We start from the raw sequence: 13,602 nt of genomic DNA on the forward strand, positions 1-13,602 counted from the left end.
GAAGATTGGCGCAGCGCGGGAGAAGTCTTGGAGTTGGGAGGTACGGATTAGTGCAGAGGTTAGTCGAAAGTCGTTTGCAGAGCGCAGCGGTCGGTTGGGCACAGACAGAAATGAAGGGGGAGATGTAATGGGGTGCTGCACCGTGGAGAGCTTTGTGGGTGAGAACAAGTATTTTGAATTGGATCCTATAATGAATGGGCAGCCAATGTAATGGCTGGTGAAGAGCAGACACGTCCGAGTACCAATTAGCCAGATGGATGACCCTGGCTGCAGCATTAAGGATGGACTGAAGAGGGGAAAGTCGAGTGATGGGGAGGCCAATTAATAGAGCATTACAGTAGTTCAGGCAGGAGTGGATCAGGGCAACAGTGAGGGTTTTTGTTTCCACGGTGAGAAAAGGGCGGATTCTAGAGATATTCTTTAGGTGTAAGCGGCAAGAGATTGTATATGCGAGGTGAAGGAGAGATTGGTGTCAAACATAACACCCAGACAGCGCGCCTGCTGCCAGGGTGTTATTATAGTGCCACCCACGGAGAGGGAAATGTCAGATTTAGGGAGGTTAGTAGACGGCGGGAGCAGAAGAAGTTCAGTTTTGGAGAAGTTGAGTTTCAGATAGAGAGCGGACATGATGTTGGAGACTGCGGACAGTCACTGGCATTCTGTAGTACCGCAGTAGTAAGGTGAGGTGATGACGTGTATAGTTGTGTGTCATCAGCATAAAGATGGTACTGAAAGCCAATCTGCTGATGGTTTGTCCAATTGGCACCGTGTAGAGAGAGAAGAGAAGGGGGCCAAGGACTGAGCCCTGAGGTACCCCAACAGCGAGAGGAAGAGGAGATGAAGTAGAGCCAGCGAGCAAAACACTGAAGGAGCGGTCAGAAAGATAGGAAGAGAACCAGGAGAGAGCAATGTCCTTAATGCCTAGTGACTGGAGCCTAGAGTAAAAGATGGTGGTCAACTGTGTCGAAAGTTTTCCTCCATAAGCGTTCAGTACTCCTAGAGCATCGCTGGAGAAGTCGAGATTGCGATGTGAGCCAGGGCTGTTTTACTCTATGCTTGGAGGTTTTGCGGGTAAGGGGAGCTATTTGATCAAGGGTGCTTCTAAGAGTGTCGTTGTAGATGATGTACAGTACAGCCAGATCAGGACAGGAAAAAGAGGAGATTGGGGACAATGATGAGTGTAGGGAGTCTGCAAGTGTATGAGGGTTAATGGCTTGTAGATTTCTGAATGTGTGGTAGGTAGGAGTGTGCTGGGGTGGGCGAGGATTTGTGATTGTGAAGGAGAGAATGTTGTGGTCAGAGAGGGGAAGCGGTGAGTTTTCTAGGTAGGAGATTGAACAGAGCTGGACAAAGATCAGGTCAAGGGTGTTACCCTCTTTGTGTATTTCAGAGGTTGAGAGCTGTGAGAGGCCGAGAGAAGTGGTTAGTGATAGAAGCTGGGATGCAGCTGTGGAAGTGGGGTTGTTAATGGGGATGTTCAAGTCTCCCAGGATAAGGGTTGGGAGTTCTGAGGACACGAAGTGCGGCAGCCAGGCAGAGAAGTGGTCAAGGAATTGGGTGGGTTAACCTGGGGGCCAGTATATGACTGCTACTCTGAGGGAGAGGGGACAGAAGAGCCTGATGGTGTGGACCTCAAAAGAAGGGAATGAGTGTGATGGAGCTGGGGGGGATGACCTGGAAAGTGCATTGTGGGTACAGGAGTATGCCGACTCCACCACCAAGTATGTTTGTGGGTCTCGGGGAATGGGAGAATTGTAAGCCACCATGGGAGATGGCAGCAGGGGAGACAGTGTCAGAATCCAGGTTTCAGTGAGGGCCAACAGATTAAGAGAATTGTTCAGAAAGTAGTCGTGCAGGAAAGGAAGCTTGTTATATACAGACCGCAGATTCCAGAGGGCATAATTAAAAGAAGGAGATGAGGGAGTGCAAGTATAAGGTTAGTAAGGTTTTGATATGAGGTAGAGAAGGGGTTGAGGGATGGTGGACCAGGGTTGGGGGAGATGTCCCCCGAAATCAGTAGGAGTAGGAAGATAAAGAGCAAGTAGTTTTTGAAATTGTAAGAAGTTTTTTGGGCAATGTGATAGGGCAAGATGGGCTGACGTTTTTCAGGAAGGTGAGAAGTGCATGGGAGCTGTACATGGGTGAGTAAAGTATAGAGGGGCTGATGTGTATGAGTTGTAATGGAGGGGGGATGGGGCGGTGAATGTGGATGGCAAGGGAACATAGGAGGATAGAAATAAAGGACATGGATAAAAGGGAGTGAAAAGTGTATTTACCTGACTCCTGCCCTGATTAACTGCCATGGAATAACTGCTTCTTCTGGATGCTTAGCTAATGGGATGCTTTGCTGAGGGGATGTGCGTGCAAGCACCCCACACTGCAGGCACCCCTTAAAATGCAACTAAATATATAGGCCACACTACAGGGTCAGGAGAAAGGGATTGTGGGAGTTGGTTTGGGATAATTTGGCAGCTGGAGCCCCCACACCTGGGGGTGATTAGATGATCAAAGACGTTGGGCCTGGCTACATCTATATGCAATAGCACCTTCCCCCAGATAACATCATTTAGAGTGATCCCAGTCGTGAATATAAATCAGAAAGTATTAAATACAATGCAACAAATGAATTATACTAAAGATTTAGCTGGCACATTAAAATATGTTGCAACATGGTAAAGCAGCAATGGGGAGTTGTACCATTAGAATATATTGAAGCACATGAGACAGCAAGCAGAGGTGAGGCGTTGTACCATTAGAATATATTGCAGCACATGCGACAGCAAGCAGAGGTGAGGAGTTGTACCATTAGAATATATTGCAGCACATGAGACAGCAAGCAGAGGTGGGGAGTTGTACCATTAGAATATATTGCAGCACATGAGACAGCAAGCAGAGGTGGGAAGTTGTACCATTAGAATATATTGCAGTGGTGAAACCTCTCTGGAGTAGTTACAGTATGGGGCTTGTTGATTCTTGGCAATCTAAACTATTGTAAGGACCAATATTTTCTGTCAGATGAGTTTCAAGAAGAAATATTAGACTGTCAAACATAAGAGCAGAGAAATTACTAGCATCCCCCCATTTCAGGAGAGATTGTGCAGTAATCTGAATTCCTTAGGATTGAAAACATAATGGAATTTATGACGTGGAGTGAATCCATGAAACCAGGGCTCGAGCCATGCCAACACATCTCCTGCAGGCATAAATATATATTACAGCCATCAGCCACGGACAGCTTAGAGATATATCATGGCACAAGTGTAAAGCAATTTACGTAGTTTATCATATACTCTTGTCTCCTGATTTCTCTCTGCATGGCACCTGGCTAATGGGTCCCTGGCCAATTACCTACAGCCCTCTACTATATAGTGCTGCCCCACCCAATGGAACATTGCCTGAGCAATGTCTAAACTCAGTTAGTGTTTTGCTGCTGAGTAAGCCAGGCCCGGTTCTGTGTTTCTGCTTCTCTGGAGGCCACACTCCTAGCTTTGTCTTGTGCCTGTCTGTCTGCCCTCCAGGAGGCTGAATATCCTGGTCCTTAAGTCTTTGTCCCTGTACCTTGTCTGAACTCTGTCCTACCCCTGCCTCCTTGTCTTTGGCAGCTTTCCCTGCTGTGTCTTTCCCTGTGTCCTCCCTGTCTGTGCTCTGCAACCTTGCAGCTCTGCCTGCTCTGAAACCTTGCAGCTCTGCCTGCTCTGAAACCTTGCAGCTCTGCACCCTTGCATCTCTGCCTGCTCTGCACCCTTGCATCTCTGCCTGCTCTGCACCCTTGCATCTCTGCACCCTTGCAGCTCCACACTGCTGCAGCTCCACCTACTCCACACTGCTGCGGCTCCACCTACTCCACACTGCTGCAGCTCCACCTACTCCACACTCCTGCAGCTCCACCTACTCCACACTCCTGCAGCTCCACACCTGCCTGTATCCATACCTGCTCCTCCTGTGTGAACAGGTCCAAATCTGTCCCGTCATATTCCATTCCTTCCGGCCAGTTCCCACTCCTGCTGTGTGAACAGGTCCCTACCTGTTCCTTCATACACACCTGCCTGCCCCATGTCTCAAGCCCGTGCCAGCCTGCCCCGTGTCTCAAGCCCGTGCCTGCCTGCCCCGTGTCTCCAAGCCGTGCCTGCTTGCCCCGGGTACCAGCCGTGCCTGTTTGCCCCGGGTACCAGCCGTGCCTGCTTGCCCCGGGTACCAGCCCTGCCTGCTTGCCCCGGGTACTAGCCCTGCCTGCTTGCCCCGGGTACCAGCCGTGCCTACCTGCCAGTCTGTCTGTAGCACCTGTCCAAGTGACTTGTCCCCAAGTGGGATCAGCAGCCACAGCCAGACATCACCCTGGATTGGTACCCGGCAGCTACCTGCTGCACAAGCCTGACCTCACCATCAGAGGCTCCAGCGAAGACAGAGGTAGCTGTCGTAGTCACCTGGGTAGTCTGGTTTGTGGCACAGTGGGGCCACAACCTCCCGGCTCGTGCCAATCAGCCAAGGCGCGAGCGTGATACAAGTTCTATAGAAAAGAATTTAACAATTTCACAAAGTAATTTCAACATTTCCAAATGGAGCAGAATGTTGTGGTCTTGAGTCAAAATGGTGATCACACGATTGTGCTACGACTGGAATGGACGATCGATAAAGCAGCCACAGCCGATGACTGAAGAAGAATCTGTGACTTCTCTGCATTTAGTGGTTACTACTCACCTGGGTAGTCATATGTAGGAATCTCCTCCTTACACCGCTCATCACCCCTCACATATGTCTCTGTATTAATAAGGGTCAGATCTCCACCCTGAAACAAATATTGTAAAAGTCACAGAAAGATGGAGACGTTACATCGATGATCTTCTCTAATCCTGTCATCTCCACTGTTCTCATTACACAAGTATAAAACATATAATACTGGTGGATAAAACAAGACTGAGAACAAGACTTTCACAGCCGTCTACACATCATAGGGAAGATCTTACAACACTTTCCAATTACCTGATGATCCTGAGGAACATTGGGATCTTCTTGTTTACAGTCCTGTTGAAAAAGAGGACGGGGACATCTCTCTGGTGTTGTCATCTTACTGGATAGATCTGGAGGAAACACATACAGGGACTGAAGTCATTCTTTACATACAGATAATTATAGGCCGTGTGTATTTAGTCCTGTCTATTACCTGGTGATGTGAGGGGCTGGGGAACCTCCATCATGACGTCCTTGTATACATCTCTGTGTCCTTCTAAATACTCCCACTCCTCCATGGAGAAATAGACAGTGACATCCTGACACCTTATAGGAACCTGACACATACAATGATACAGTCATCCCCTGATCCCTTCATACCATTACTGTATAATGTCCCAGCATTCCCAGCAGTGTCACCTCTCCAGTCAGCAGCTCAATCATCTTGTAGGTGAGTTCTAGGATCTTCTGGTCATTGATGTCCTCATGTATCAGGGGGTGAGGTGGAGGCCCCGTGATTGAGCTCAGGGGTCTTCCCCATCCCTCAGACACAGGGTCCTGACAGCGCTCACTAGAGGTCTTCTTCACTACTGTGTAATCCTGGTTATGGAGAGACACATTAATAAATCTCACTACAGACATTTCCAGAGTCCTCACCTCTCCAGTTCTGTCCATTTGTTATTCCCATAGATAAGAATGATGTAATGTGACGTCATCAGAATCTCTCACCTCTCCAGTAAGCCGGAAGAGGATCTCTAGGGTGAGGTGTAATATCCTCTCCGCCATCTTGTCTCTGTCCATATCCATCCTTGATGGGTAAATCAGGAAAATTCTCTTACGTATAAGATTTTCACTGAGAGGATCCGATATTGTAGAGACCTGAATGAGAAGAAGATGAGCCGATGTAACATCATAAAAATCCTGGGTAATAATACAATTACTGGAGATAATAAGGGGAACATATGAGGAGATAGAATATGTAGATGTTGTATTCTCTAGTCTTTTATGGACTGGAACATAAGTTGAATTCCTGACTAACACATCTCCTCCATGCTCTCAAACACTGGCTGTGTTACTCACTGCTTCAGTAACAGATTGGCTGTAGGAATCACAAGTTTGTTGGGATTCATCAGGAAATACAGAGACTGGCGGGGAACCTAGCAGTAATGGTATTTTTATTATTTTACAACACACTGCGTTCTTCCCTGACATCTACTAATAAAACCTATATATTTAGGCCACAGACAACAAGTAGTTTCCTCCTCGGAGTCGGCAGCTGAATACGTTCCTCATAGACTCATCTTCCATAACGCTAATTCTCGTCTCATTTACGGACACTGGAATCGGCATTAGCAATACTGCAGGAGATATTCATTACACGTGACAGGAGAAATAACTACTTCATGATGAGGACGACATCTTCATCTTCTACTACGGCTCTAGAAACAGATTTGTCCAGAGTCTGTCACTGACTCCATTTTAAAAATATATAAAGTGCTCTTAGTGAAACAGAATAGGAATCTTGTGGGTATGATACCTTTTAATGGCTAACAAATAATAGTGAATGTTGTTACAAAGCAAGCTTTCAGGACTGCTTACGTCCCTTCATCAGGCTGATATAACAAAATATTTGAAGAACCCTTATTTATATACAGTTTAAAGCACATGCTGGTGTGATACATGGACATTTCGATAAACAAATACTGAGCTAGAAGAGAGAATCCTTAATTAGGTAAGATTAGATAGGTGGTGTGAAAGTTCTGTGAGATCAAAGGGCTATTTGGAGGAAATAGCTCAGATATGGTAATAGGCCATAAAACCTCCTGACAGATTGAGTCCTGTGTGAATAGAGTCAGAGATTGTAATGAATTTGTGTTCCCACACCCTTCAATGCTTCTGTGAAGGGTGGGGGAACACAAATTCATTACAATCTTTGACTCTATTCACACAGGACTCAATTTGTCAGAAGGTTTTATGGCCCATTACCATATCTGAGCTATTTCCTCCAAATAGCCCTTTGATCTCACAGAACTTGCACACCACTGATGTAATCTTACCTAATTAAGGATTCTCTCTTCTAGCTCAGTATTTGTTTATTGAAATGTCCATGTATCACACCAGCATGTGCTTTAAACTGTATATAAATAAGGGCTCTTCAAATATTTTGTTATATAAGCCTGATGAAGGGACGTAAGCAGTCCTGAAAGCTTGCTTTGTAACATCATTCACTATTATTTGTTAGCCATTAAAAGGTATCATACCCACAAGATTCCTATTTTGTTTCTCTCACTGAGAACACTTTATATATTTTTTTCTACTGGCTAACACGGTACCAAACCACTTTTTTCGTTTTAACCCCATTTTAAAACATATACAGGGTGGGCCATTTATACACCTAAATAAAATGGGAATGGTTGGTGATATCAACTTCCTGTTTGTGGAACATTAGTACATGGGAGGGGGGAGACTTTTCAAGATGGGTGGTGACCATGGCGGCTATTTTCAAGTCAGCCATTTTGGATCCAATTTTATATTTTTCAATGGGAAGAAGGTCATGTGACACAAACTTATTGAGAATTTCACAAGAAAAACAATGGTGTGCTTGGTTTTAATGTAACTTTATTCTTTCATGAGTTATTTACAAGTTTATGACCACTTATAAAATGTGTTCAAAGTGCTGCCCATTGTGTTGGATTGGCAATGCAACCCTCTTCTCCCATTCTTAACACACTGATAGCAACACCACAGAAGAAATGATAGCAAGGGCTTCCAGTATCCGTTGTTTCAGATGCTGCACATCTCATATCTTCAAAAGACAGCAGGAAAAAAAAGGCAATGTTTGGTAGGTAGTAATTGGCTGTCTCATCAGTATTTTTGCACCTGTGTTACTGCCATCTTAACCACATGGGCCTGCTGCGCCCTGAAGTGCAATTGGCTGGAGGCCTAGGCAGGTAAAAACATTGCTGCCTTTTTTTCTGCTATCTTTTGAATTTTTGGAGGATTTTAGTCCTCTTTTAGTTGCTGTCTATTCACAGCTCGTATTTTCACAGCATAGACAATTGCCTTCAGATGACCCCAAAGATAAAAGTCTAAGGGGGTCAGATCGGGAGACCTTGGTGGCCATTCAACTGGCCAACAACGACCAATCAATTTTTCAGGAAACTGTTCATGTAGGAATGCATGGACCCTACACCCATAATTGATGGTATGGTGGGGTATATGGGGTACAAAGCTAGTGGGGCCATTCTTCATTAATGGAAACCTCAAAGCCACTGGATATCTGAAATTGCTCCATGATGATGTGTTGCCCTCTTTATGCACTGAAGATGGCACGTTCCCTGAGTTTTTCCAGTAAGATGGTGCACCACCACATTATGAGTGTCAGGTCCGAGCATTCCTACAAAGAATCTAACCCCCTTACACTAACTAGCATTTCTTCTGTGGTGTTGCTATCAGTATGTCAAGAGTGGGAGAAGAGTCTCCTGATGTGACTGTTGTACACGGGAGATCGTTGTGGGACACTCGTTATTAAATGGACTACATCGAACAGAGTATTTATGCTGGTTTATTATTTTATTTTTGTTGCAGGAGAACGAGGGAGTCGAGGATTAGGCGATGCAGTAAGTACAGTGGCATTTAAAAGTTTGGGCACCCCTGGTCAAAATTACTGTTATTGTGACCAGTTAAGCAAGTTGAAGATGGAATGATCTCTAAAAGGGCTAAAGTTAAAGATGACACATTTTATCTGTATTTTAGGCCAAAAAAAATATATGCTGTCATTTTTTACATTTTAAAAATTACAATAAGGAAAATAGGCCAATGCAAAAGTTTCGGCACCCTGCATAGTTAGTACCTAGTAGCACTCCCTTTTAAAAATATCACAGCTTGTAAACGCTTTTAGTAGCCAGCCAAGAGTCTTTCAATTCTTGCTTGATGGATTTTCATCCATTCTTCCTTGGAAAATTCTTCCATTTCTGTGAGATTCCTGGGTCGTCTTGCATGCACTGCTATTTTGAGGACTAGCCACAGATTTTCAATGATGATCGAATCGGGGGACTGTGAGGGCCATGGAAAAACCTTTAGCTATCACCTTTTGAGGTAGTCTATTGTGGATTTTGATGTGTGTGATTATTATCCATTTGTAGAAGCCATCCTGTTTTCAAATTCAGCTTTTTTTACACATGGTGTTATGTTTGCATCAAGAATTTGTTGAAATTTCATTGACTCCATTCTTCCCTCTACCTGTGAAATGTTCCCTGTGCCATTGTCTGCAACACAACTCCAAAGCATGACTGATCCATCCCCATGCTTATTGGTTGGAGAGATGTTCTTTTCCTGAAATTCTATGCAATTTTTTCTCTGCACATACCTTTGATCATTGCGACCAAAGAGTTTTATTTTAACTTCAACGATTCACAGGACTTGTTTCTAAAATGCATTGGGCTTGTTTAGATGTTCTTTTGCATACCTCTGATGCAAAATTTTATGGTGAGAGTGTAGGAGAGGTTTTCTTCTGACTCTTCCATGAAGGCCATATTTGATAAGGTGTCACTGAGCAGTAGAACAATTACCACAACTCCAGAATCTGCTAAATCTTTCTGAAGGTCTTTTGCAGTCAAGTGGGGGTTCTGATATGCCTTTCTAGCAATCCTACAAGCAGCTCTCTGAAATTTTGCTTGGCCTTACAGACCTTATCTTGACCTCCACTGTTCCTTTAAACTGCTATTTCTGAATTACATATTGAACTGAGGAGAGGACAACTTGAAAACGCTTTGCTATCTTCTTATAGCCTTCTCCTGCTTTGTGAGCCTCCACCATTTTCATTTTGAGAGTGCTAGGCAGCTGCTTAAAAGAACCCATGGTGGCTGTTTTTTCGCACAAGGTTAGAGGAGGCTATTTGTTTCTAAACCTGTGGAATCTGCATCAGCTGGCCTTTCCTAACATTGAGGGTGAACAAGCCATATCCCTTACAGGCTAATTAAGGTCTGAAACCTTGGTCAAAGTTATCTGAGCACACAAATCTCCAAAGGTGCCCAAACTTTAGCATCGGACCATTTTTCTTTTTCTAATTTTTAAAATGTGAAAAAGTGACAATGTGTATTACTTTTTAGCCTAAAATACAAAACAAATGTGTCATCTTTAACTTTAGGCCTTTTAGAGATCATTTTATCTTCAACTTGCTTAACTGTTCACAATAACAGTAATTTTGACCAGGGGTGCCTAAACTTTTGCATGTCACTGTATGGTTAATTAAGATTAATAAAGGACTTTATTCTGGCTGTGTCTTTATTGACCATATGACTATAGGATTAGTAATAGATAGGTGTCTTATAGATGAATCTCCATTAATAAGCCGTGGGCTTAATGTCACTGGACAATACAAAGGTGACATCAACCCCACAAATGTGAACCCCATTTGCTACTGCTACAGGGCAAGTGGGAAGAGCGAGGCTAAGTGCCAGAATTGTGGCATTTATAAGATGTGCCATTTCTGGGGTGGCTGAGTGCTAATGTTTTTAGCCTGGGGGGTGCCAATATACATGGTCCCTTCCCAGGCTATTAATATCAGTCCGCAGCTGTCAGCCTAGCATTTGCTGGTTTGATTTTATAGGGGGACCCCATGTAAATTTTTTCTGGGGCTTCCCTGTATACTAGCTAGTAAAGGCTAAGCAGACATCTGTGAGCTGATATTAATAGCCTGGGAACCTTTATAGCTATTGGCGCCTTCCCAGAATATTAACATCAGCCCTCGGCTTTGCCTCTGCTGGTTATGAAAGTTATGCGGGAGCACATGCAATTTTTTAAAAAATTTTTTGAAAAATTACCAGATATTGTGTTTCACGCAGAATGTGTGTGTGTCTTTATTTAACTCTCTATATCCCGTTTTATTAATGAGCTCGTTTTTGGTAAGCTAGATAGAAATAATATATATACTATATGCACTTATATTTGTTTTGTATGTGTAAACATTGTATTTCAACATGGCATGCAATGATATTATGGTCTTCAATGGAGAATGTAAAAGAAGAGGTTGGATATGGAAATGACATCACAATTTTTTTTGTTAACCCCTTCATGACCCAGCCTATTTTGACCTTAATAACCAGGCCATTTTTTGCAATTCTGACCAGTGTCCCTTTATGAGGTAATAACTCAGGAATGCTTCAACGGATCCTAGTGATTCTGAGATTGTTTTTTCGTGACATATTGGGCTTCATGTTAGTAGTAAATTTAGGTCAATAATTTTTGCGTTTATTTGTGAAAAAATTGGAAGTTTGGAGAAACTTAATTTTTATTCTGTTAAACCAGAGCGTTATGTGACACAAATTAGTTAATAAAGAACATTTCCCACATGTCTACTTTACATTTACATCAGCACAATTTTGGAAACAAATTTTTTTTTGTTAGGAAGTTAGAACGGTTAAAAGTTGACCAATGATTTCTCATTTTTACAACAAAATTTACAAAACCATTTTTTTTTTTTAGGGACCACCTCACATTTGAAGTCAGTTTGAGGGGTCTACATGACTGAAAATACCCAAAAGTGACACCATTTTAAAAACTGCACCCCTCAAGCCGATCAAACCCACATTCAAGAAGTTTATTAACCCTTCAGGTGTTTCTCAGCAGCAGAAGCAACATGGATGGAAAAAATGAACATTTAACTTTTTAGTCACAAAAATTATCTTTTAGCAACAATTTTTTTTATTTTCCCAAGGGTAAACGGAGAAAGTGGACCCCAAAAGTTGTTGTCAAATTTGTCCTGAGTACGCTGAAACCCTATATGTGGGGGGGCAACCACTGTTTAGGCACATGGCAGGACTTGGAAGGGAAGAAGCGCCATTTGACTTTTTGAATGAAAAATTAGCTCCAATCATTAGCGGACACCATGTCGTGTTTGGAGAGCCCCTGTGTGCCTAAACGTTGGAGCTCCCCCACAAATGACCCCACTTTGGAAACTAGACCCCCTAAGGAACTTTTCTAGATGCATAGTGAGCACTTTGAACCCCCAGGTACTTCACAAATTGATCTGTAAAAATGAAAAAGTACTTTTTTTCAACAAAAATTTTCTTTTAGCCTCAGTTTTTTCATTTTCACATGGGCAACAAGATAAAATGGATCTTAAAATTTGTTGGGTGATTTCTCCTGAGAACATTGATACCTTATATGTAGTCATAAACCACTGTTTGGGCACACGGCTGGGCTCGGAAGGGAAGGAGCGCCATTCGACTTTTTGAATGGAAAATTAGCTCCAATCAATAGCGGACACCATGTCGTGTATGGAAAGCCCCTGTGTGCCTAAACAATGGAGCTCCCCCACAAGTGAACCCATTTTTCAGCCCACAATTTGTTATTTTCACAAGGGTAACAGGAGAAATTGGACCCCAAAAGCTGTTGTCCAGTTTATCCTTAGTACGCTGGTACCCCATATGTGAAGGGAACCACTGTTCGGGCACACGTCGGGGCTCGGAAGGGAAGTAGTGACGTTTTGAAATGCCGACTTGATGGAATGGTCTGCAGACGTCATGTTACGTTTACAGAGCCCTTGATGTGCCTAAACAGTAGAAACCCCCCACAAGTGACCCCATTTTGGAAACTAGATCCCCCAAGGAACTTATCTAGATGTGTGGTGAGCACTTTGATTCCCCAAGTGCTTCACAGAAGTTTATAACGCAGAGCCGTGAAAATAAACAATCATTTTTTTCCTTAAAAATTCATTTTTAGCCCGCAATTTTTTATTTTCACAAGGGTAACAGGAGAAATTGGACCCCAAAAGTTGTTGTCCAGTTTGTCCTGAGTACGATGGTATACCATATGTGGGGGTGAACCACTGTTTGGGCGCACGGCAGGGCTCGGAATGGAAGGAGCGCCATTTGACTTTTTGAATGTAAAATTAGCTCCAATCGTCAGCGGACACCATGTCGCGTATGGACAGCCCCTGTGTGCCTAAACATCGGAGCTCCCCCACAAGTGACCCCATTTTGAAAACTAGACCCCCCAAGGAACTTATCTAGATGTGTGGTGAACACTCTGAACCCCCAAGTGCCTCACAGAAGTTTATAACGCAGAACCGTGAAAATAAAAAAATCTTTTTTTCCCTCAAAAAATGATTTTTCAGCCCATAATTTTTTTATTTTCACAAGGATAACCGGAGAAATTGGACCCCCAAAGTTGTTGTGCAATTTTTCCTGAGTACGCTGATATCCCATATGTGGGGGTAAACCACTGTTTCGGCACACTTCGGGGCTCGGGAGGGAGGGAGCACTGTTTGACTTTTTGAACGCAAAATTGGCTGGAATCAATGGAGGCACCATGTCACGTTTGTAGACCCCCTGATGTGCCTAAACAGCGGAAACCCCTCAATTCTAGCTCCAACCCTAACCCCAACACACCCCTAACCCAATTCCCAACCACAATCCACCCCTAACCCTAATAACCCCAATTCCAACCCTACCCTAATTCAAACCCTAACTGTAATTCTAACCCTAATGGAAAAATGCAAATAAATATATTTTCTTTATTTTATTATTTCTCCCTACCTATGGGGGTGATAAATGGGTGGTTTATTTACTTTTTTTTATTTTGATCACTGTGATAGAGTTTATCACAGTGATCAAAATGTACCTGTAATGAATGAATTTGCCGGTGGCAGAT

At 43.4% G+C, this 13,602-nt stretch overlaps 2 protein-coding genes across 2 annotated transcripts in view; one reads left to right on the forward strand and one right to left on the reverse strand.

Annotated features, from left to right (window-relative positions):
• The window catches only part of LOC141059300 (uncharacterized), a 370,224-nt gene that overhangs the window by 261,057 nt on the left and 95,565 nt on the right, over window positions 1–13,602 (forward strand). The window lies entirely within an intron of this gene.
• LOC141059299 (uncharacterized) overlaps window positions 1–13,602 on the reverse strand; it is a 779,988-nt gene that overhangs the window by 11,255 nt on the left and 755,131 nt on the right. Inside the window, exons 2-6 of the mRNA XM_073555627.1 lie at window positions 5,677–5,826; window positions 5,368–5,547; window positions 5,162–5,285; window positions 4,981–5,078; window positions 4,699–4,786 (exon numbers count right to left, since the gene is read on the reverse strand). Coding sequence (XP_073411728.1) covers window positions 4,699–4,786; window positions 4,981–5,078; window positions 5,162–5,285; window positions 5,368–5,547; window positions 5,677–5,826 — 640 coding nt within the window. The remainder of the gene's footprint in view (window positions 1–4,698; window positions 4,787–4,980; window positions 5,079–5,161; window positions 5,286–5,367; window positions 5,548–5,676; window positions 5,827–13,602) is intronic.

The sequence above is a fragment of the Dendrobates tinctorius genome, unplaced genomic scaffold (genome assembly GCF_039654945.1).
Source record: "Dendrobates tinctorius isolate UK_male_01 unplaced genomic scaffold, ASM3965494v1 ptg000226l, whole genome shotgun sequence".
Classification (NCBI taxonomy): Eukaryota; Metazoa; Chordata; class Amphibia; order Anura; family Dendrobatidae; genus Dendrobates; species Dendrobates tinctorius.